Genomic DNA, 21,404 nt, shown 5'->3' on the forward strand with positions numbered 1-21,404 from the left:
TGTTCAACCTGCAAGTGTTTACTATGCATTCAAAGCAACAGTAGTAAAAAAACTGCGACCATGCGGTCGGCGAGATGACCCCCTTATTGCGCATTGTCGTCTGCTGCGCGTCATCTGCGGTCTTTTGGCGAGAAAAAACAAAGAGTTAAAAATTTGCTCCGACGGCTTTACGGAAACTTGGAAGGATTATTTAGAGTCACATGATCAGCTACTGGATTAGTTTCGGCATACAGTGTGCTGTAGGCCGAGTGACAACTGCAAATTTCGTACTTCCCGTCGAACCTGTGTTGTGCCGGAGTGCCCGCACAAGCACCAATTGGTAGAGGCAGTTGCGCAAACGCAGAACGAATTGCAACATAAAAAAAACCGAGTTGGGAAAGCAAAGAATAACTTTTTGAAACAGCAATTCTTGAAAAATTTTGCAACTGCAAACGGCGCTGTGGTCGACCGGTATGCTGTCTTTCGTGCGGAGAGTTGTGCAGAAGGCAGACTATCTAAATCTCTAGGGGCCACAGCTGAGTCACCTTTCCCTCGTTCCCTTCCCAGAAGACTTGCCACACAGGCCCCAACATCGGCCAACCTGGGAAGCCCCGGCACTCACCCGGACACAGTAGTTTCCAGGGGACACGTCCTCGAAGCGCACGTCCACAGAGTGCTCCTGCATCACAGGCACAACAGTCATTGTGGTGCACACATTCAAGGCCGCTTCACGGCTGGCGGCCAGAGCCCTTTTGCGGGCCCTCAACAACTTGCGACCCCCACCAGCCCAAGGCTGACTAACACACCAAGTGAACAAACCCCACAGTCGGGGGAAGCGTCGCAAGGACCTGTCGCTTCAACAGGGCACTTCAGGATTCATCACTGAATAGCCCATTCCGGTTTTTTGTTGTCGTTGCTCTTAGATTCAGGTCGACGACCCAAAAATGTAATCCAATAGCAATAAAAATATCACCAGCTGTTCTCAAAGTCCGCATTACAAACTAAGTGTACCTGTCAGCCCTTTTCTTTTATCTTTACTTTTTTCACATCTTTTTTTTTTATTTTTTTTTATCTTCCAGAGATTGCTGCTGTGAGATGCTGGCTATTGCACTGCTTCAAACATTCCACCCATGGAACTCTAGCCCCGAAAGGGGCCCCGCAGACAAAATGCAAGTTTGGTTGATTTAAAAGACTGCCTCGTTAGATTAACACTGACACCACTTTGAACACAAACGGCACTCAAATAAGCTACGTAATAAGGACAAAAAGAGAATGGCCACGCATACCACTAGCTCATTTCCCGCACTAGAATCTATGATGTATTATGGGCAGCTGTGTAACTGGCTGAGGCTTGAAAAAGCAAATGCAAGTTAGGCGGGGCTTACAGGCTTGCAGAATTGGCACTTAAATTTAGCGCAAATTCTTTTGACAGTAGAAAGAATGGTGTGGTAAACAATAGAAGTTACAAACACACACATAAAAATAGAAGCACCACTGGGCATTGTGCACACTGCGCTTGTTATATCCGCGCAGTCGTCAGGCGCATTGAGCTAGCTTACACTGGCCAACTGGCATAAGCCACATTGTCTTCGTTGACTGTTTGTTGAGCATGCCCACTGTTTCACGAATTGAGTGCCATCAACCATAACAAACATTATCCAGGTACAAATCCGCTGAAAAACAAAGGAAGTGCGGACAGCGGTCTTGGGCAGTATTGTGGCGCCATCTGGGAGGACGAACGGTAGGCAAGTCAAAAACAAAACAAAAAAAAAGAGAACATGCTTGGCTGTTTGCTTCAGCCCTAGTCTCCGTACCAGCAATCGCTTCAAGTATCTGCTCTGGATACGTCATTGCTGATTTCATGAAACACATGATTTACTAGAGATTTGAAATTTTGCCTTAAATTGTTTAATTTCTCAGAGAGTACAGCATCGTTAGCTGCTGGACAAGCGCTGGGGGCACTGTAAAACACCTAATCTTTTGAACAAAACCAACTTGTATTTTGTCTGCATGGCCCATTAAAAGCAGAAATTACGTGCCCATTAAGAAGAAAAGGCCACTGAGAGGAAAAAGGACACATTCAAGAGGGCCACACGGCCCGCCTGCAAATCAGCACCCAGCTGCAGGCCAAACGGAGGCAGAATTTCCTTGCCCTCATTAGGAACTTCCCAAACCAAACAAAACGCCAACCCCTGTACAGTGTAATCTCGATGATACGATTCTGGGTGATACGAATTCCGGGATGATACGAATTTCTGAAAAGTCCCGGCGAAATTGCATTGTTAGCAATGGGAAAAATTTCGGCTGTTCCGAACGGACCTGCGTGGCCCGGCGGATGATACGAACAAGCCGGTGAGGGGCCCGACTGCCGAACGAGCAAGTGACGGCTCTCTCTCCCCTCTTTGTCGCTCTTTCTCTAGAAACGGCCGGGCCGTTGTTTTCTGCTTGCTGACACTGCCGCAAAACCCCGCATGCTTCTCGCGGCGTGGCCAGCTGCGGCCACAAAGTGGCGAGGCCGCTCGAGCGACCGCTCCTAACCGCTCTTTAAAATGCCGCTCAAGGCAGACGCTAAGTTGCTTGTGTGGTAAAGGAGCTGATTATGCATGCGAAAACGGTACTATAAAACATCATCCACGGCGCTAGTGAAAGCGCCCATGAAATATCTGCCGGGGTGCTAAGCCTAACCATCTCCGGCGGAGCTAAGCCGGCTGTCTCGAGCGCTTCGCAAGTCGTCAGGCTCCTCCATCCTGCCGCGCGCGTCGTGCGTCATTTTCTGGTTGAGGTAGGAGCTACCGCGGGCGCGAAATCGTCGATACAGGCGTGAAAATACAGTGCGCGCAAAGCCGAGGTGTGCGAATCGCGTGCAAAAATGCACCATGCGGTTCACGCTTGACTTGCGGCATGTAGCGAGCTTGGGCACTGCGAGTGAGGTGACGAGCGCGAAGCGTTACGCGCTCCAGAAAGGACTGCTTTGCGACGTGGGGGTAAAAAAATGCAGAAGAAAATCACGAATTTCTTCTGGCGAAAGTAAAAAAAGAAATACACGAAAACTTTTTTCAGCGCTACATTTTTTGGCCTGTATTGGTTCATACGAATTTCGGATGATACGAATATTTTTCGCGGTCCCGCGAGATTCGTATCATCGAGATTTTACTGTACTAAGATCCAGATAAGAAGGCCAGCCTGAGGACTCTTGCATGGTGTTGGCCAATGGCATTTGTCCTCACAGGCAGTTGAACTTACTGGCAGCGGTGTGTACAGCTGCTGCGATAGCATGATGTCGTGGACACAGTCCCCCTCAGCCGCAGCCTCCGCGGTGACATGCCACAGGGTCACCCGCAACTGCTCGCAGCCAGGGTCGACCCGTGGCTCCACGTTGGCCTCAACGGTGTGCCTGCACGGCATGCAAGGGCAGGGGAGGGCACTCACACCAACAGCCTGGGACACGCCGCACACTGTCCGAGAAGCAATTCCCTATGGTGGACTACTCACGGCGAGTCTAACCTAATCCCTTTGCGACACGGCCCGTACAATTGTGCCCACGACGTTTAAGAGCGTTTTTGTGAGTTACAATCGTCGCCATCCCTCCATGAATCGCTCACCCAGCATTCGCCTTTCCCGCTCTACGGAATGCTGCCACCACGATCTTGTGAATGCCGCGCCTTTCCCACCCACCAATGCCTTGCCAATACAAGAGAGCAAGATGGACGCCTCAGCGTTCTATGGCGCATTAAGTAGGTATTGTTGGTGTTACCCGTTCTGTCTAATTAAAATGTTCATTAAAGCAAAACTGAAGCTGTTACCTTAATACCGTATTTACTCGCATAATGATCGCATTTTTTTTTCCCCTAAAATATGGTGCGAATTTAGGCGTGCGTTCATTACGCGAGGTAAATTTTTTGCGAAAAAAGTTTAAGCACAGAAAACGCAAGCAAGATGCAGGTCGGAATTTTTATGATAGGCCTCATGAGCATAATAAACATAATAAATAAAAACATAATAAAAACTCTCTGGACCACCGCCAGCCGCATTGCAAAATGACGCAAAGCAGTGTTTTCATGTATACCGGTACGCGCTAGAACAAGTTTGCTGTGAGGTGAGAACAGGTCGACCAGTAAATGGCTGCTGCTGCCACAGAGCGGGACACCAAAACTGCAGACACGGCTGCCGACGCAGCAAGCTGAGGGCGTTTTTTTCTTTGTCTTGTGAGTTCATTACATGCATTTAGGGAGAGTTTCTTCCGCACCAATAATGAACTCATGCTTGCCGATATCACTAATATCGGCAAGTCTGCGGCAATAACGCAGCCACGTCCGCTTTGAAAGAGGAGGAAACATAGGTAAGCACGACCATCGTCAGCTAGACTTGGCACACGTACAACATATGGCTGCGGCAACTTCAGGGTGCGATCATTGTGTGGGAAATAAAAAAAGTCGTATTTTGACGACGAACTTCAGGGGTGCGATCATTACGCGGGTACGATCAATATGCGAGTGCGATCATTATGTGAGCAAATATGCTATATAAGGGCTACAGATCACAATAACATGTAAACAAATAACACAAAATAACATGTAAATAACAAGCACTATTTGTAAACTTCTCGAACACATCATCCACTCACAGGTGATTAGCTACTTAGGAGAACATAATATCATCTTTAAATACCAACACGGGTTTAGGAAAGGGTATTCGTGTGACACTCAGCTCGCTGGTTTTATTAACGATATTCACTCATCCGTTCACGCTTGGCTTCAAATTGACTCAATATTTCTAGATTTTTCCAAAGCTTTCGACCGGGTACCTCACCACAGATTGCTAATCAAACTTACACAACTTAATATCCACCCTCTTGTAATTGCATGGGTTAAAGATTTTCTGTCATCAAGGGTTCAATTCACATCTGCTAATAACGTTAATTTTTCTTTCGGTCAAGTACACTCTGGTGTTACACAAGGCAGTGTCCTGGGCCCTTTACTTTTTATAATTTTTATCAATGACTTACCTAATTGCGTTTCTTCAAGGATCAGGCTGTTTGCTGATGACTGTGTTATTTACCGTACAATAACCTGCTCTACTGACCAACTGGCCCTCCAAACTGACCTTGACTCCATATCTACTTGGTGTTCCACTTGGTTAATGTCGTTGAATAATTCTAAAACTAAACTTATGTCCTTCACAAACCACACATCCCGCAACCGCTCATTGGGTTTTTTAAAGCACAGACTAAAACATGCTCCATCTAACCTCCGCAAACTTGCATACACAACTGTCATCAGACCTACAATTGAGTACGCATCTGCCATTTGGGACCCTGACAAAGCATACTTAGTTGACAAAATTGAATCCCTTCAAAATCGTGCCGTTCGTTTCATCTTTTCAGATTATTCACGTCAAAACAGCGTCACGGCTCTAAAACTTCGCGCATCTTTACCTATCCTATCAGATTGGCGTAAACTGTCACGTTTATCATCGTTTCATAAACTGTACCATCACTCTTCTCTTCATCCTGATTTCTTTTCATCGACACCGACCATCTTTCCCCGACGGGACCATGCCTTAAAAGTGACACGTGCGAAATGCCACACTTCCAAATATTCACAATCCTTCATACCTCGCACCATTGTGGATTGGAATGCCCTACCATCTCACATTGATTGTTTCATAAACTGTACCATCACTCTTCTCTTCATCCTGATTTCTTTTCATCGACACCGACCATCTTTCCCCGACGGGACCATGCCTTAAAAGTGACACGTGTGAAATGCCACACTTCCAAATATTCACAATCCTTCATACCTCGCACCATTGTGGATTGGAATGCCCTACCATCTCACATTGTAAATTTTACAGATCCGACCAAATTCCAAGAACGTTTACAGACTTACTTCGTATGTTAACTTTACTAAAAAGTGCTTTTATAGGTTCTAGAGTTCTTTCAAGATTTTTTGTTTGTTTTCCTTCTTGCTTGCTTTCTTTTTTTTTCTTTTTTTTGCCTCACACCCACTTGTATTTATTTGTTTGCCTATTAACGTGCTGCTAGTACTCTTTTTTTTTTCGTTCTCAATGTATCCTGCCCCCTATGTAATACCACGGCCGCTGGATGAGAGCGCACGCAAGGTGCGGCCTGCCGCGTCGCCTGAATTTCAACGGGCGAGGGCGTGAGTGGCGGTGTTTACGTTTGCCGCCGCTTGACTCCCTTGTGGCGCTAGCGTTCGGGGACTGGTTTCGGGACGGAGCGGGGTGGTCCCCGTAGGCGAGTGCTCGCGCCGACTAAGAGACAGCCAGCGCACGGGTTTTAAAAGATGTTGTCATTTCAGGGCTACTCAACCGCGAAAACTGTCTGTCCGTATGTATGTATGTACAGTCAGTCTGTCGCTCGATCCAGCCGCCCGGCCGTGACTGAAACAGCAAGAAGTTAAAATAATTCTTGAATGAGATAATGCAATACATTTTCCATATTAATCTAAAAAGATGTTCCATATTCGACAACATTGTTAAAAAAAGATAATATTCAACAAAAAGATAATAACCACGGGTTAGCTTTGTCTGAAAACGTCTCACACACAGCACGTAAACCGCGTTGCACAGTTTAAAGCCGCAAGTTGATTAGTTACAGTTCAAGCGGCAGGTACATGGTGGGAATTTATTCGTCCGAAATTTCAAAAATGTCACCTTTTCTCGGGAAACGCGGTGTCGACACATGGGAGAGCGACGAATATTTGCCGGCGACGGATTAAAGCTTCTTTGAAAAAAATGTTGGCTGGGCGGAATGCGCACCTCATAAAACGAGGACACGCGATAGGATGGTTGAAAAAGGATTTGAAAAGACTAGACACTTTGGTATGCGTGTCTTTTGATACTCCTATACTGGCTCGATCATGTCTTGCCGCGCATAGAGATTTGGGTTGTTTCATTTTCGCAGGCACGACAATGCCTTTAAACACGCTACTGAAAACTTAATGACAGAGGTTGTATAGAAAGAAAAATAAATGCGCCGCGCTGTGTTCAAGAGACAGTGCGTACGGTCCACTCTCCTAGCTGCTTAGCATTTTTCAAACTTTGCGATGAGAACTAGCGCTAGGTAAATTTCGTCCGTTATTTCATCCCCGATTCAAACCCATATGCATTTATCCCTGAAGCTAGCGGTCGGGCTCCTGGAGCAACACAAGTAGGTGCTCAAATTAGCGCGCTCTAAAGGCGTTGTGATAGTTTTGCTCTATGAACATAACTGCGCTTCAATTGGAATCAATTTTCATAGCGTAGGAAAATTTTCACATACGTTATTATTACGTCAGCTTTCTTTTTTGAGTACATCTCTACGTAATGCAAGAAGTGTAGTGCCTTGTATCTGCACAAAAAATGCGTAATTCACGCAGTTACAACAATTAATAATTACGATATTCAAGATGTAGATTGTTTGTTTAAAATAGCAAAGAAAATAAGAAAATGTGAAATGGAAAAATGGTGTTTGAATGCTTACGCATTATTCGGCAATTGTTGGAATTTCTGTACAATTTCGCTTTTTTCTTTTGTGTTCGGGCAAAAATTTAGCTTGCCGAGCTGGCCAAATATTTTTTTAAAGTTTTTTGTGGACCCGGACATCCCATGTGCTCTCCTTAATTTTTTTCGAGGCTACAGGGAACAAGTAATAATATCAGGTAGAAACTGGAATCGCTTTTCATTCAACTGTATATATATATTGTCAAAATAAAAAAGGGGCCGACATAGCTGTGATAGTACCGTATAATGCGGAATATAGGTCGAGATTTTTTGCAGAAAAATTTGCCGAAAAGTCACCCCTCGACCTATATTGCAGTCACTGGCAGTTGCCATCTGGCGACCGGGCAGCCCATCGAGCCCATCCAAACCCCAAAGGCACCATCGCCACCACCATCAATCGGATGCGGCGCCATCTTTGTTTTGTTGCTTCTCTCGCTGTCGGCGAATGTGTGCGTGCAATTTTCTTCTTGCTCAAAATGAGTTTAGGCACTTGGTGCCAGTTTACATCAGCATTTAAAAGAAAAGTTGGGGGTTTTCCAAGACCAATGACGTGTCCGCTTTGCGCCAGTTCGGTATTGCCAAAAGAAGTGTTGCTAGCAGTGTTAGCTGAAGGGGCAGCTCTCCGTATGCAACGCTCGGAAGGCCTCGTTTCATGGGCGCTGCTCTGTGCACCTGTGCTGCTGTACAAAGGGGCAAATTTTGTCCGCTAGCGTCGTGCGATGTCTCTACGAATGGATACCCCAAGATGTTTGCTGACCGCCTGCACAGACTGGCTGTCGCTCCGGTCTGCACACGAATGTGCCATGCTTTGCGCTCACTTCACGATGACATCGTCTTGCGAGTGTTTAAGTGCTGCATAAGCAATTCCCTGGACTGCACCGAGGACGACCTGCTGTGTGGGCGACAGCGAGCCAGAAGCAGTCGTCCGACGATACTTCAGACAGTTTTAAATGAGTAATCTGAGACGAAACAAGTTATAGTCTCAATAAAACAATGGTTGGTAACTAATTTTTTTTTTTTTTTTTTTCATTTTTTTGGCTACAAGGTAAGGGGGTCGACCTATATTTCGCCTCGACCTATATTCCGCATTATACGGTAGTATTACTTCATAACTAACAACGTGTAATCAAGTCATATGTGCCGTGAGATTAATACATATGAATTGTGGTTTTATTTAGTGCACGAGGAAAAACCTACATAAAAGTTGGTTATGTCTTAAAGGGGCACTGACACAAAAATTTAGCATCTTGTTTTTTTCGTTGCGATAAGTAGCTAGTGACCTACTTATAACCTGTAGAAACCTCATTTGCTTCAGCGTGCGACGGTTGTTTAATTAGAGGGATTTTAAATGCGGCCAGTCGCAGTTTCGGTTTCAGCGAGTGCCGCGAAGCGATGGATTTTGTGGATTTTGTGTGAACAAAGCTGACCACGTGACCGTCGGAGGGATATCACAGAGCAGAGCCGCCGTAGCACTGTCGAATCCGCATCGACGGCAGTTTCTGCGAATGCCCCCACGTACTGATCTCGTGAGGCGCATAATTAAAAAGCGACCGTGGATGTGACGCAGGCGCTGCGAGTGCAAATGCTACCGCGGCTAAAGATCGACGCGCGACGCTCGAGGCGGTGGGTGGCAAGACGCGCGCTGGGAGAAGCCGGCCGGTCTGCCTACAGGTCCGCCTACAGATGTGTTCGGCTCAGCACTGCGGCGGATATTCGAGTGCCGCTCTCGTAAGCGGTGCAGATGACAATTTTTAATGCAACCCGCCATCGCATCATTAACTCCTTTCTCATTTAAGCCACTATGGTCGGGACTTGGGGACAATTTCGTGCAGCGGTAACAAGCTATCACTCGAGCTACCTGCGCCGGCCTGGGCCACTTCGCGGCCGTGGCCGCCGCCTGCACAGCGACCGTGCGGCTAGCTCAGTGGGCTTTTCGTGCCTCCGGCGCGTTTTCGCATCCAATGGTAATAAACAGTAATAGAAACAGAGTGCCTGGAATCGCTGTAAAACTTTGGTCGCGGCCAGCTGCCCGATTAGCTGACGAAATCACGGCGCCTCCGCCGCCAACGATCGGGTCGTTCGTTCTCGAGAGCAGAAGCTCCGCCCTCCGGCCCTCCGATTGGAGCGGCGAGCCGGGCGAGCCCGCGTAAAACGCCGGAAGTGCGGAAGCGGCAAACACAAACTCGTGACGTGTTTGGATGTTGTTTATTTACAATTGCGCGTGGTCCTCTGCTGGCTGCTCGGTTGCGTTTCGCACACTTCAAAATTGATTTTAAATATGTTCTAGGCTGTATTCGCCGCTGATATTTTGCAGATGATGTATATGTGTTCCCACCAATCTATCTCCGACGTTATCTCGCCTTCAAAATTTTGTGTCAGTGCCCCTTTAAACATTGAGAAGTGTTGGTACTCATAAATAACAAGCCCCGTCACAAAAACGTTGTTCCTGTTTGTCCGGAATTTTAATATATTCTCTGCAGTCGCAGCTTGCAGACAAAACGTAAATCTCTGCCGGGCGTGAACAAAGAGCATGCCGGGCGATGTAAGACACAACGACACCGCAATGCGAGACAGAAGGCACACTATCCACGCGGAATGCTGCTGCTGCGAACGGAATTTAACTTCCATCTTGACCAAATGAAGCTCAGCAGCCGCTAATCGTGTTTGTCTTTTAACAGGCGTAACATTAGTGGTGGCAGATGCCTTAAGTGGAGCGTGGAACGCCGATGATAAGCCCAAACTTCGAAATAAGCGGCCCGAAAGCCGGCGTCCCGCGGGCCGCGCTCGTCACAACCAGTCCCTGAACGCCGCTTTGGAGGCACGCGGCAGGCCGCACGTCAGTGCACCTTTCATCCAGCGGCCGTGGTAATACCCTCCTAGTGAGGGCCTTTAGGGGTATTTTTGAATAAATAAATAAATGGTTAGGAAACGGTGGTCACGTTTACGATGGCGTGTTTACTATCAGGGCACGACCTAATATATTAAAGGGACACTGAAGTGATATGTAAACATTGCGGGATTACTAGCGCAAATTGTAGTCCGGAGTCCCCAGGCCATGTTTCGACCACTCTAGGCGCGTTTACGCGATTTTATTTAGTAGAAAAACTAATTCGAAAACGCTGTCCTCCTCTCTTTACGCTCGCCCATTTTCTGTGGCGTTTTTGTGTGACGTCAGGAGGGGATGAGCTGGCAATTGGCTGAGGCACGACTGCGCTACTGCACGGCTCCCCGGCCGACAGAGTCAGTCGGCCCAGCGTTTCGTCCGCCGGCCGCCGGCGGGTCGTCGCAATCAAGGAGGTTAAAAAAAATTGCTTGGTCGCAATTTGTTCGCTTAGTTGAAACGAATCCAGGACACGTTTGTGAATGGAAGAATGTGCCTTTCTTAACTTGGTTTGTTTGTACACTGTATCTAGCTCCAAGTCAAGGTCGCTTCACACAAGCGCTGCACAAGCGCACATGCGACGCTTCGCTGACTGGTTCGCCAGTAGGAAAATATAAGGCCTCTTGAAGGCGGGAGAAGAGTCAGCGAAGTCAATATAGGTACTAAGGAAATAAAATCAACTGATATTTTTACCGTACAGCGTAAAACTAGGGCGCGGGAAGCACTTTTTTGCGCTGGGCGAACAAGCACAGCGGTCAGCAGCACGACTACGCATCTGCGAACGCTTTTCCGTCTACGAAATGCAATTGCTAGACGTGAGCTAGTGTGGAAACTCGGGCGACGCTTACTGCACGAGCGCAGTACAACAAATAGTCACCTAAGCTGCTTGAAATGCCAAAACTAAATAAAAGTGTAAACCGGTTGTACAATATATACCCTATATTAGCAAGGTCATCGCGTCCCGCTTCGTGGCTCAGTGGTCTGGGGCGCCAGGTATGTCACCGCAAATGTTTTGCAAGTCACGAGTTCGAATCCCCGCGGGTACGTGCTTTTTTTTTTTGCAAGTTAACTTTTTTGTTTTCCGCCGATGTTTTCTATATTGAGTTCACCTTTTTTTGGGCCGCAACGTTCATGGCTACACGAACTAGTTCACAAAACGCGCGCAGGCTGGCACTGGCGCGCTAGCGAGTTCTCGTTGGCGTGCTGTTGCCATAAGCACCGACTGCTTGCAGGCAGTGGGCACAGGCCAGAATGAACAGACTCTTGGCCTGGTGCGACCACGCTTTTTACGATACAGACATAAGGGAAGCAAGCACCAAATATGGGGGAAAAGCACATGACATTTGGGCGTCTGCGGGTACGCGGAGGGCGTTCATGCACTGTGTAGGTCTCGGCTAGTGAATGCTACGACTACAAGCCGTCCTGGGAGGCTTATCTTGTGCATTTTACAGCCGACAACATGGCAGAAGCGCGGTACGATGATTACTGAGATATTGAGAATGCCCATCCAACAACGCCATTGGTTATGTTTTACAGAACCGAAACCGAAACTTGTTTGATTGCTAACCTTGGGCATCGTCCAATCACGGCGCCCCTCCTCCCAACGTCACAGCCTTAGTTGGTGCGGCCGCCGCAAACTGCGCATGGTAGTTTTTCTTCTTTCGCGCTTTGTAAAATAATTACCGATTTGTCAACTGGATAAACGATGAAAAGTGTGCTAATTTGAGCCAGTCTACGCAGTGCAAGCAAAAACGGGAGCTTGACAAATTCACTTCAGTGTCCCTTCAATAACTTACGAGACCGGGTTTTTTGTGGCTTTTAAGTGAAATTTCGGTTATCAAAAGCATACACACAGGCAGTTACAAATTTTTCTGACAGCTACATCTTAATTCGTGTTGCAAACGGCTGAGAGCCCCAATGTGTTTGGACCTTAGTCAGGCGCATGCTGCCCCTGCAGGCTGTCACTTGAAGCCCCCCGTGAAACATGCTTACACAACCAATGGCTCAAACCTCACGCACCGTGACGGGTGCAGCAGTGAACAGGCAGAAAGACAAGAACTCACAGGTTGTAGTCTCCCTTGAGGGTGACCACGGCGGTCCACTTGAGGCACGGCGCCACCTTCCCTTCGTCTGGAAATGACCAGTCGGCCTGAAGGGGTTCCTTCACCGGATTGGGGCCCATGTCTGCAAACACAACCAACAAGACCCTGCCACACCTTTTTACACCCTCTTTTTGCGCACAAAATGCAGCGACAGCTGCCCTTTTTATGAAAGGGACACCAGTCTCAGTCAGTTCTTGCTTTAAGCTGTAACGTCACACCTTTCAAAGCTGTTCCGACTCTTTTGTGGTGCCAAACGATTGCCTCGTTTGTCCAGAAATGAACAACAAAAGCCGTCAGCTTTTTTCTCATTTCTCTCCAATTTCTCCATAAATTTCTTTTGCAGCGCAAAAGCCCACGTTACACATTGTGAAGAGGGTGCTACCGTGTGGGGGGAATGAGTAGGGAATGCCGGTGTGATTACCCACCATGGCAGCCACAGGCCAGGGAGGTCGCAGGGCCGTTTGCACTAATATTAGACTTTTGCTGTTGCTTGTCATGTAAAAATAGGCACTGGCAGTAGTGCAGGGTAGCAGCTCTCCCATTCACCGACAAAAGCCTTGCGATTGTACTTGTATCACAATGCAAAACACTTCACTGAAAGTACGGGCAATAATGTTTGAAAACAGGTGGTTGCAGCTTTTGAAAAAACATGGACTCAGTGGAAGTTCCTGTAACCTACCTACAATTTTCTGTAAAAAAATTAAATAATAATAATAAAAAAAACACTGGGACAATCCCCCACTAATCCTGATTGATTGATTATGAGGTTGAAACTCGTCAGTCTTGCTGCTTCTCCCCGCCCACCCCAACTTCAAATATGCCATTATTTTTTCAGTTGGTCAATTAGCTCCCAAAATAATTTAGGGATAATTAGCCAATTTTGGTCAAACAACAGACGTAACAGTGTTGGTTATAAAAGTGTAATCTTTACATTTTCCAATACTATAACCCTGGTGAATGGAATAATCGAAGCAGGTTTTCGATCCACAACTTGGAACTAATATAACACCTCATTAAACTTTGGTCTTTCAAATGAGCGTTCAAAATGGTTCTTTTGCCACTGGTGCCACCGAGGCTAATAATGGCCGGAGGCTGCCCAAGCCACACACATTTGCTTTTTCCCCACATCACCTACTTTGGGACCTCCATTCAGAAATAAAAAAAATGGAGAGATAGCGACAAAAAGATGTGGTAAAAAAGAAAAGTTGTTCTTAATGGGAATTCTTTCATTTGGAGGAGGGACGAACACTGCTCTGCGTCAGGAGAATGGCAGCGGAAGCCCTCGATGACATCTGCCACGGTTTCACGGCCTCCGGTCGGCACGAAGATCACTCGCACCGTGTTGCACTGTGACCTTTGCTTCTAAACAGTTCTCGGGAAAACCATTCCGACAGTCAGAAACAGCAGTGAATCCAAGGAGAGAAAGCGCGGGGGAGTTGGCAGCATGCCACAGCTTTGCCCCTGCACCCTGATAGGTGATGGCCACCTCTGCAAGGTGCCAACGCACGCCCAGTCTGTCACCGGCACGCAGCTCTGTCAGTGGTTTGCCTGTGCATGCAACTTCGATGTGCAACAAGATGCCAAGCAAGACCCATTCCAGTGAGTGCAGTGATGTGAGCTGCGAATCAGGTGCAAGGAAAGCCCCAGGTTACGCAAGCAGCTTGCACAGGCTACTGGGCCGAAGTTAGCAGCGGAGAAAGGGAGCCGACGACCCGTCTAACGGGCGCGGAGGCACCCGAGTACCTGTCGCCTAGTTGGAGCACAACATCCTCGAGGTCTAGGCTCTGGGACTATCGGACTCTAATAGCCGTAGTCTTAAGATAGGGAACATCCACGCCCTGCGAGGCCGGGGACTTCCCACACGCCGGATGTGTAAATAAATGTCATTTCTCTCTCTCTCTCTCCAGCTAAGCGCTGGCCCCTTTCTCATCTTAGCTCAGCGCTCACGCCCGCACGTTCCCATGATTTGGGCAGCCGCCCTGTTTCCCAGATCAGGTTGAACAGGAAAAGGACTGCTTCAACTGCGTCTTTGTGCTAGCGTTTCACCATCTCATTTATTCGGGCAGCCAAGTGTGGGGCTATTCTGGAAGGTACGAATAAATGGTCCTCAAGTGTGGATGCAACTGTCGCATGGCGTTTCCTCGTTGTGATGAGGCACCACAACCTCTCTGCGTTGAAGAAGGGCTGTTGCGTAGTGGGCAGAGCTGCTGGCTCGTTCAAAACGCTAACAGAGGGCGTATCCCCACTAACGATTGGGAATGTGTGTCCTGTCCACCGCATACACTCGACCCTCACCCCACCCTGTGCACTTCTGCAGTGGAATTTACACGTGGAAGGCGCATGTCCAGCCTTCCATCTTCGTGGCACACGGGATGCATCCACCTCCGACTTTCCCGCCCCAACCCGTGCCCCGTGAGCGCCTCCTCGCACGAGGGCTCAGCAAATGGGTTCCCACCTAGTGTAGCCTTGATTTCAGCTGGCCATTCCGACGTCAGGTTCCTTCCCGGTGACACCACCTGCACACAGAGGGTGACCGTATCAGGGCCACTCACGAACTTGGCCCCCAGGAACTTGACCTGTCTGCCAGCCCTTCTCGGCACGAAATTTAAGGGCTTGGTGCAGTCACCTTGCACGCTGCAAGGCATCGACTGCAAGATGTTGAAGCAGCATTCCACCCCACCCCCCCTGCGGTAGAAGATGTCCTAAAAATGCAGCCATATGATTTTTGTTTCAGCAGTTAAGCTTTTTAGAATTTTAGGTACCGTATTTTTCGGTCTATAAGTCGCACCCCTCAAAACTGCAGTTTAAAAAAAGAATGTATATAAGTTGCACCGGAGTATAAGACTCACCGATGAACAAAACACACTTGTTAATCAGGTAAGCTTATAGAGGATCAGTTTGTTAGAACGTGCGCCGAAAGTACATGGTTGCGGCGGCCACCGCCTCTGAACGCATCCCCCCCGTAAGCAGTGCTAGACACATGCATCTACCATCCAAAGCCTACACAGAACTAACTTCTCAAAAATGGTTTATTGATACACACAGATGGCAGGTACTTACAGACGGTGTTTAGGCAAAGCCATCAAAGCCTTCTTGCTCCAACTCACTAACAAATAATTCATTAATTTAGTCCATTGAGCTGTGTCTCTTAACGTGCGCTGACGTCACGCAGCACACAGGCACCTTTTCAAGCGCAGACCACGTGCAGCCGCCACGTACCAAATTTATTCCACACAAAAGTCGCACCAGTCGATAAGACGCACCCACCAAAATTTCAGAAAAAAAAAAAAAAAAAAATGCGACTTATACACTGGAAAATGCGGTAATTCCGGTATCCCGTCCCCAAGTGCAGAATAGCCAACGGGACAGTTCCCTGGTTAACCTTTCCTGTACTGTTCCTTCCTTGATTTCAGGCAACGTCCTCTGTTGTTGTTTTTTTTTCTTTCACTCTTCTCAGGGTCAACACTCCCCGGCAGGTAACGCCTGCCCCAAAATTAAAGCTATTGCTTAGTCCAAATACTAAGAAACCTCAATTACAGTGGTCAGCATAACTACCCATCTCTGGAAAAAGCTGCGAAGTAATTAGGCAGGGCTTAAGCAACTTACCACACAAAAACCAGCCTTCTAAGTTCAAGTGAACCATTCTCAGGCGGCCCTGCCTTTTTCAGTAAGTTTGGGAACACCTGCAAAGAATACTTCAGGAACAGTACTCAGAAAGCTCCATCTACGTTTAAAGGCAACAATATGAACAAATTGAAAGTAATGTTATACACACACACGCATCACCTTTAGCCTAAATAGTGAAATGCCTACAAGGTTGACGAATGTAACTATATTCGGCACGTTTTCGGTGCCAATCCCAACCTTGAGAAAAACCAGAGAAGGGTCGAAACTTGGGCTGCTTGGTACGTAACTTTGGAAGAAGCACAGGCGCTTGTCTACTTATCTTCCCATCCCATTTGATGTGTCGTCGCTTTCTTCCGAGAAAAAAAATTAGCAAGAAACCAGTACTCTAAACTAATGAGCATTAAGCTACATCTATCACTGAAAAGGATGGTTATTGGTATAATCGATGTGTACTTATACAATCATTCATCCCATAAATTATTCATTTATTCATTTATCAGGTAGTTATGGCACAGTTACGTAGTCAGCTAGGCAAGTGCTTTTGCATAAACAAATGCGTAATGCTGCTTGAGTAGTAGCTTTGGTCCATCCTTTTACGTTTAAAATATGCGGGCAATACGCGGGGACACATTTGTTTTCATTCATCGATGGAAACAAGGGGGTGCGGGTTATACGCAGGGGCGGGTTATACATACGCACGAAAATACGGTATTTTATCCCTGACCTTGCATTCCTTGGTTTCTCTGCGGCCACAGGACGTGTTCACAAGGGCATATAAGAACGGTTGCCACGTACAAAACGTAGCGTAGTGTGCAGGGACACTGCAGAGAGCACCGCGGGAAAGCCTGAACTTGACGGCAGCCTATTGTGATGCACAGTGAATGTTGTGTGCATACATGCGTTCAAATTTTTTTTCAATGAACAGAAGACGGCAGATGCACAGTTCCACGTCTTTTTCCGCCTCTCTGGTCATTTCAGTCTTATCACCAAGTGTCAGAAGAATTTGTTTGCAAGCATCGCGCGCAGTCAGGAAAGATAAGAGACCGTACGTGTGTGCCTTTCACCGATCACGAGTCAGCAAAGAAAACAAGCACAGGCAGTTGGGAGATTCCCCGAGATGCACCGAGGGACAAAGATGTGGGGGAGGAGCAAAGGGTGAGCTTTGCTCCTCTCTCTCTCTCTCTCTCTCTCTCTCTCTCTCTCTCTCTCACACACACACACACACACACACACACACACACACACACACACACACACACACACACACACACACACACACACACACACACACACACACACACACACACACACACACACACACACACACACACACACACACACACACACACACACACACACACACACACACACACACACACACACACACACACACACACACACACACACACACACACACACACACACACACACACACACACACACACACACACACACACACACACACACACACACACACACACACACACACACACACACACACACACACACACACACACACACACACACACACACACACACACACACACACACACACACACACACACACACACACACACACACACACACACACACACACACACACACACACACACACACACACACACACACACACACACACACACACACACACACACACACACACACACACACACACACACACACACACACACACACACACACACACACACACACACACACACACACACACACACACACACACACACACACACACACACACACACACACACACACACACACACACACACACACACACACACACACACACACACACACACACACACACACACACACACACACACACACACACACACACACACACACACACACACACACACACACACACACACACACACACACACACACACACACACACACACACACACACACACACACACACACACACACACACACACACACACACACACACACACACACACACACACACACCAGCGACACTAAACAGGCGAGAACAAAGCAATTAAGAAATGACAAATAAGGCGCCTCTATGTGTCGTTCCTTGTCTTTGTTCATCCTAGTCTGTGTAGCCTCGCAGGTTTGTTCTTTGAGTCACGCACCAACAAGCTCAGCAACAAGTGTCGTTAAAGTGCCTTCAACCATTGGCCCCAGAAAACAGGTGATGCCCTGGTTGGCGAACAAGCTAGCCGAACGTGTCGACCCCAGGCCAGCCCAGCTCACCACTGCACAGTAGAGGCCAGGCTCCAGTCCATCGGCTGAGAAGAGGATCTTCTGCTGGCCAGCCTGCGACATGGAGACAAGGAGAGCCAAAGCGATGTTGCGCACATCCACACGGTGAAGAAGGGGAGCTTGTGCATATTTCTTCACAAGCTCCGTTTCGCGAGTGGTTTCACTTTGTACAGCATGCATGTGCTGCAAATCAAATTAGCATGAGTTTTCTTTTTACGCTACCTGTTTCCCCGTAGCAGCTCAGGACATAAATCCCTACACTAGTAAAGCACAGATGTAATGCTCACCAGAAATGCTTTTACAGTGTAGACCGCTTATCCCGTGTGTGCACTATAAATGGTACTGCACTGCCAACAAAACATGCACGAATCCAAACATATCACAAGCTAACTTTCAATCATTGTTTATCGTCACTCAAAAGAACGCCACTTAAAAACACAGGTACAGTCCTTATTTTGCCTTTTTTTTTCTTTTTTTTCCCGCATCAGACGCTGCTGCTGCATGGTCTTACAAGCCGCGAGTGTGGGCTTAACTTATACTTCCTGTTTATGTTTTGAAAGATCTACGTTTCTTGCGACCAGAAGAACGGATGCCGCAGGGATGCCGCACTCTTATCTCGTTGTCTCGCCGGCAGCAGCCCAGCTGCAGCCGGCGAGACAACGAGATAAGAGTGCAAGTGGGATTTTTTTTTTTTTTTTTCGTCCGCGTCTTGCGGTCGCGATGCTAGTTGTGGTTATCACGCACGTGCAAACGGAACACGAGAACCGAAGGCTGCCTATTTTTAAAATTTTCTGTGTCTAAGTTAGAGGGCTGCGTCGAATGGCTGAATCTTTTTTCTTTCTCTTTTGCGACACTAAAACATGCCCCAGCTGCGCCGGGAAATCGGCGGACCCGCCAAAAAGCCACACTATGAACGGTATTGTGCTTCGGGAAACTGCATCATAAGCGGTGCACTTATGCATTGAGTTTTATGCGAGGCCTACTGGTGGCCAGAAAAACGCGCCATTATATCCGGACCTGCACTATAAGTGGTTACGTTATAGATGGTCTACACTGTAGTTTTCTGGCGGCATCTCTGGGCAAAATCCTTACATTGTATATTTTTTTTGGTTTGTGCAGGTAGCATTTGTCGGAAAATACCAATTCGATGTATTCAAGGGCACAACAGATAATGAGGAATTTGTAAAACACCCAATTACTGCCAATTCCAGATTCACCACATATAGTTCGGTTAAGCTGAAACCGTGGAAGTAGTACTTATTTGTCCGGGGTGTGAATATTCAAAACTTTCGGATTTTATTCAGCTTCGAATTCGGCTTTGGATTTTATTCGGCTTCTCTCTTCGCATCCGGATAACATCGTCACGCTCAAGCTGCCCCAGTCAACACTGTAATAAAGAAAGACCAGCTTCGTATTGCCATAGTCTCAACTTGCACCTGATTTTCTGATCAAATGCTGCACAAATTAATTTTTTTTTTTACAATGAAGCTGTCTACAGCTAGTTTCTGAAAATTTTTGCATCCGTGGACAGAGTCGCGTAGACAAGAAATTTTGAATCTTGCGGCAGGCAAAGCCAGCTTTCTGGTGAATGCCCTGTAGCTCTAAATTTAATGCAGGTATATTGAAAAAAAAAAAAAAAGCATACTGAAATTGGCTGCTAGGGCGACTTTATTATAGCATCGAGTTCAATTTACTTGTGATAATTAAATCACAGAGCAGGTGTAAACTTTACACAATTACCGTCCGCACTCAATACATGGTGTCCACAGAGGTAGTACGGTACACTGTTCTAGAACACGACTGTAACTCTTGTTCAATCGGAATTACCCCAGACCAAGTTATACGACAATTAGCCGCTAAAACGACTCTAAAGTTTCACCAAATTTCATTTACATTTCGTAATTACAAAGTTCGCAGTGAGGTGTAAACACTGCGGAATTCCCGCCTGCCGTGATTACACGGGCTTCTACAGGAAGGAAACGGACAGCCCCATGTTTGTGCGCTAGAATAGAACCTTAGCCCTTCCAAGTTTCCTTCAGATAATTAACGAGGAAGTGTGCTCAATGACAAATTAAAAACAACAGTGTTTTGTTTCGTGTACTCGTACTGTGGCCAGCTTTACTGGTCACTTTTCTTCACAAAACGGAACAGCACTGAATTTATTGAAGCCTGTAACGTTTCCCTTCTTTTCTAATATGGGACAGAAAACAGTGATGAGTTTGTCTAGCTTCACACTTCCAGACATTGAGATAAAGCTTCCTTGAGAAGCCAGAATTAACACTGCGGCACTCACGAATGCGGTTTGCCAAGCACATTTGTCCTCACACACTCACATTTGTCACCAACTGCTGGCACTGATGTTGATGTCAACTTTTTCTGATATGTTTACATTACCATACCTGCCAGGTTCGCAAGGATGGCACTAGGGAGATCTAACCAGGATGTCAGAGGGGTGTGGGGGGTGCTGAGGGGTGGAAAGCTCAGTAGCAACAGAATGGAATAACTTACCCCACTTTCATTTTGCTGCACCAAAGCAGGCACTGAACTTTTTCGTCCAAACTACTAACAAGCTGCACCAGTGGTCAGTCGCTAAATCATCGAAGTGGCGGACGCCACAGTTTGGAAGAAGTCCTGAGATGACAGTAGAGCTTAACAATGTTCGCGCCTGCGACACTTCGCTAAAAGAACGCGACTGAGGTTTGTGTCAAACATGGTTGCATAGAACTTGGTGCAATTTTCATTTACTATATTGAACTGCCTCTCGCATTTAGCGTTCCTGTGGTACCGAGCAGTTCAGCTTATGCGCATGGCCGCTTACGCTCTTCACAGATAACAATGCCAATCGGTGTAGGATTGGATTGCCTTGCCAAGTAACTCCGGCGGGTGCATGTTCGGAAGATTTATGTTTCGGCTGTACAATCATACAAAACTATAGAAATACGGGCGCCTCCCGGACAATTCAGGAAACCTGGCAGATATGCATTACGCATGACTTGTGGGTGCGTGCAGATAGTGTGACGCAACTTCTTTTTGAAAACAAAATTTATTGTGTCGTTAGGGCTTGG

At 47.1% G+C, this 21,404-nt stretch overlaps 1 protein-coding gene across 2 annotated transcripts in view; it reads right to left on the reverse strand.

Annotated features, from left to right (window-relative positions):
• Positions 1–21,404, reverse strand: part of LOC144152567 (uncharacterized) — a 75,190-nt gene that overhangs the window by 34,673 nt on the left and 19,113 nt on the right. For both annotated transcript variants that reach the window (XM_077683874.1, XM_077683873.1), the window contains exons 3-7: positions 18,331–18,393; positions 14,921–14,981; positions 12,427–12,547; positions 3,223–3,373; positions 602–658 (exon numbers count right to left, since the gene is read on the reverse strand). In XM_077683874.1, coding sequence (XP_077540000.1) covers positions 602–658; positions 3,223–3,373; positions 12,427–12,547; positions 14,921–14,981; positions 18,331–18,393 — 453 coding nt within the window. The remainder of the gene's footprint in view (positions 1–601; positions 659–3,222; positions 3,374–12,426; positions 12,548–14,920; positions 14,982–18,330; positions 18,394–21,404) is intronic.

The sequence above is a fragment of the Haemaphysalis longicornis genome, unplaced genomic scaffold (genome assembly GCF_048455015.1).
Source record: "Haemaphysalis longicornis isolate Haplotype H1 unplaced genomic scaffold, Haemaphysalis longicornis Haplotype H1 scaffold_9, whole genome shotgun sequence".
NCBI classification, from domain to species: domain Eukaryota; kingdom Metazoa; phylum Arthropoda; class Arachnida; order Ixodida; family Ixodidae; genus Haemaphysalis; species Haemaphysalis longicornis.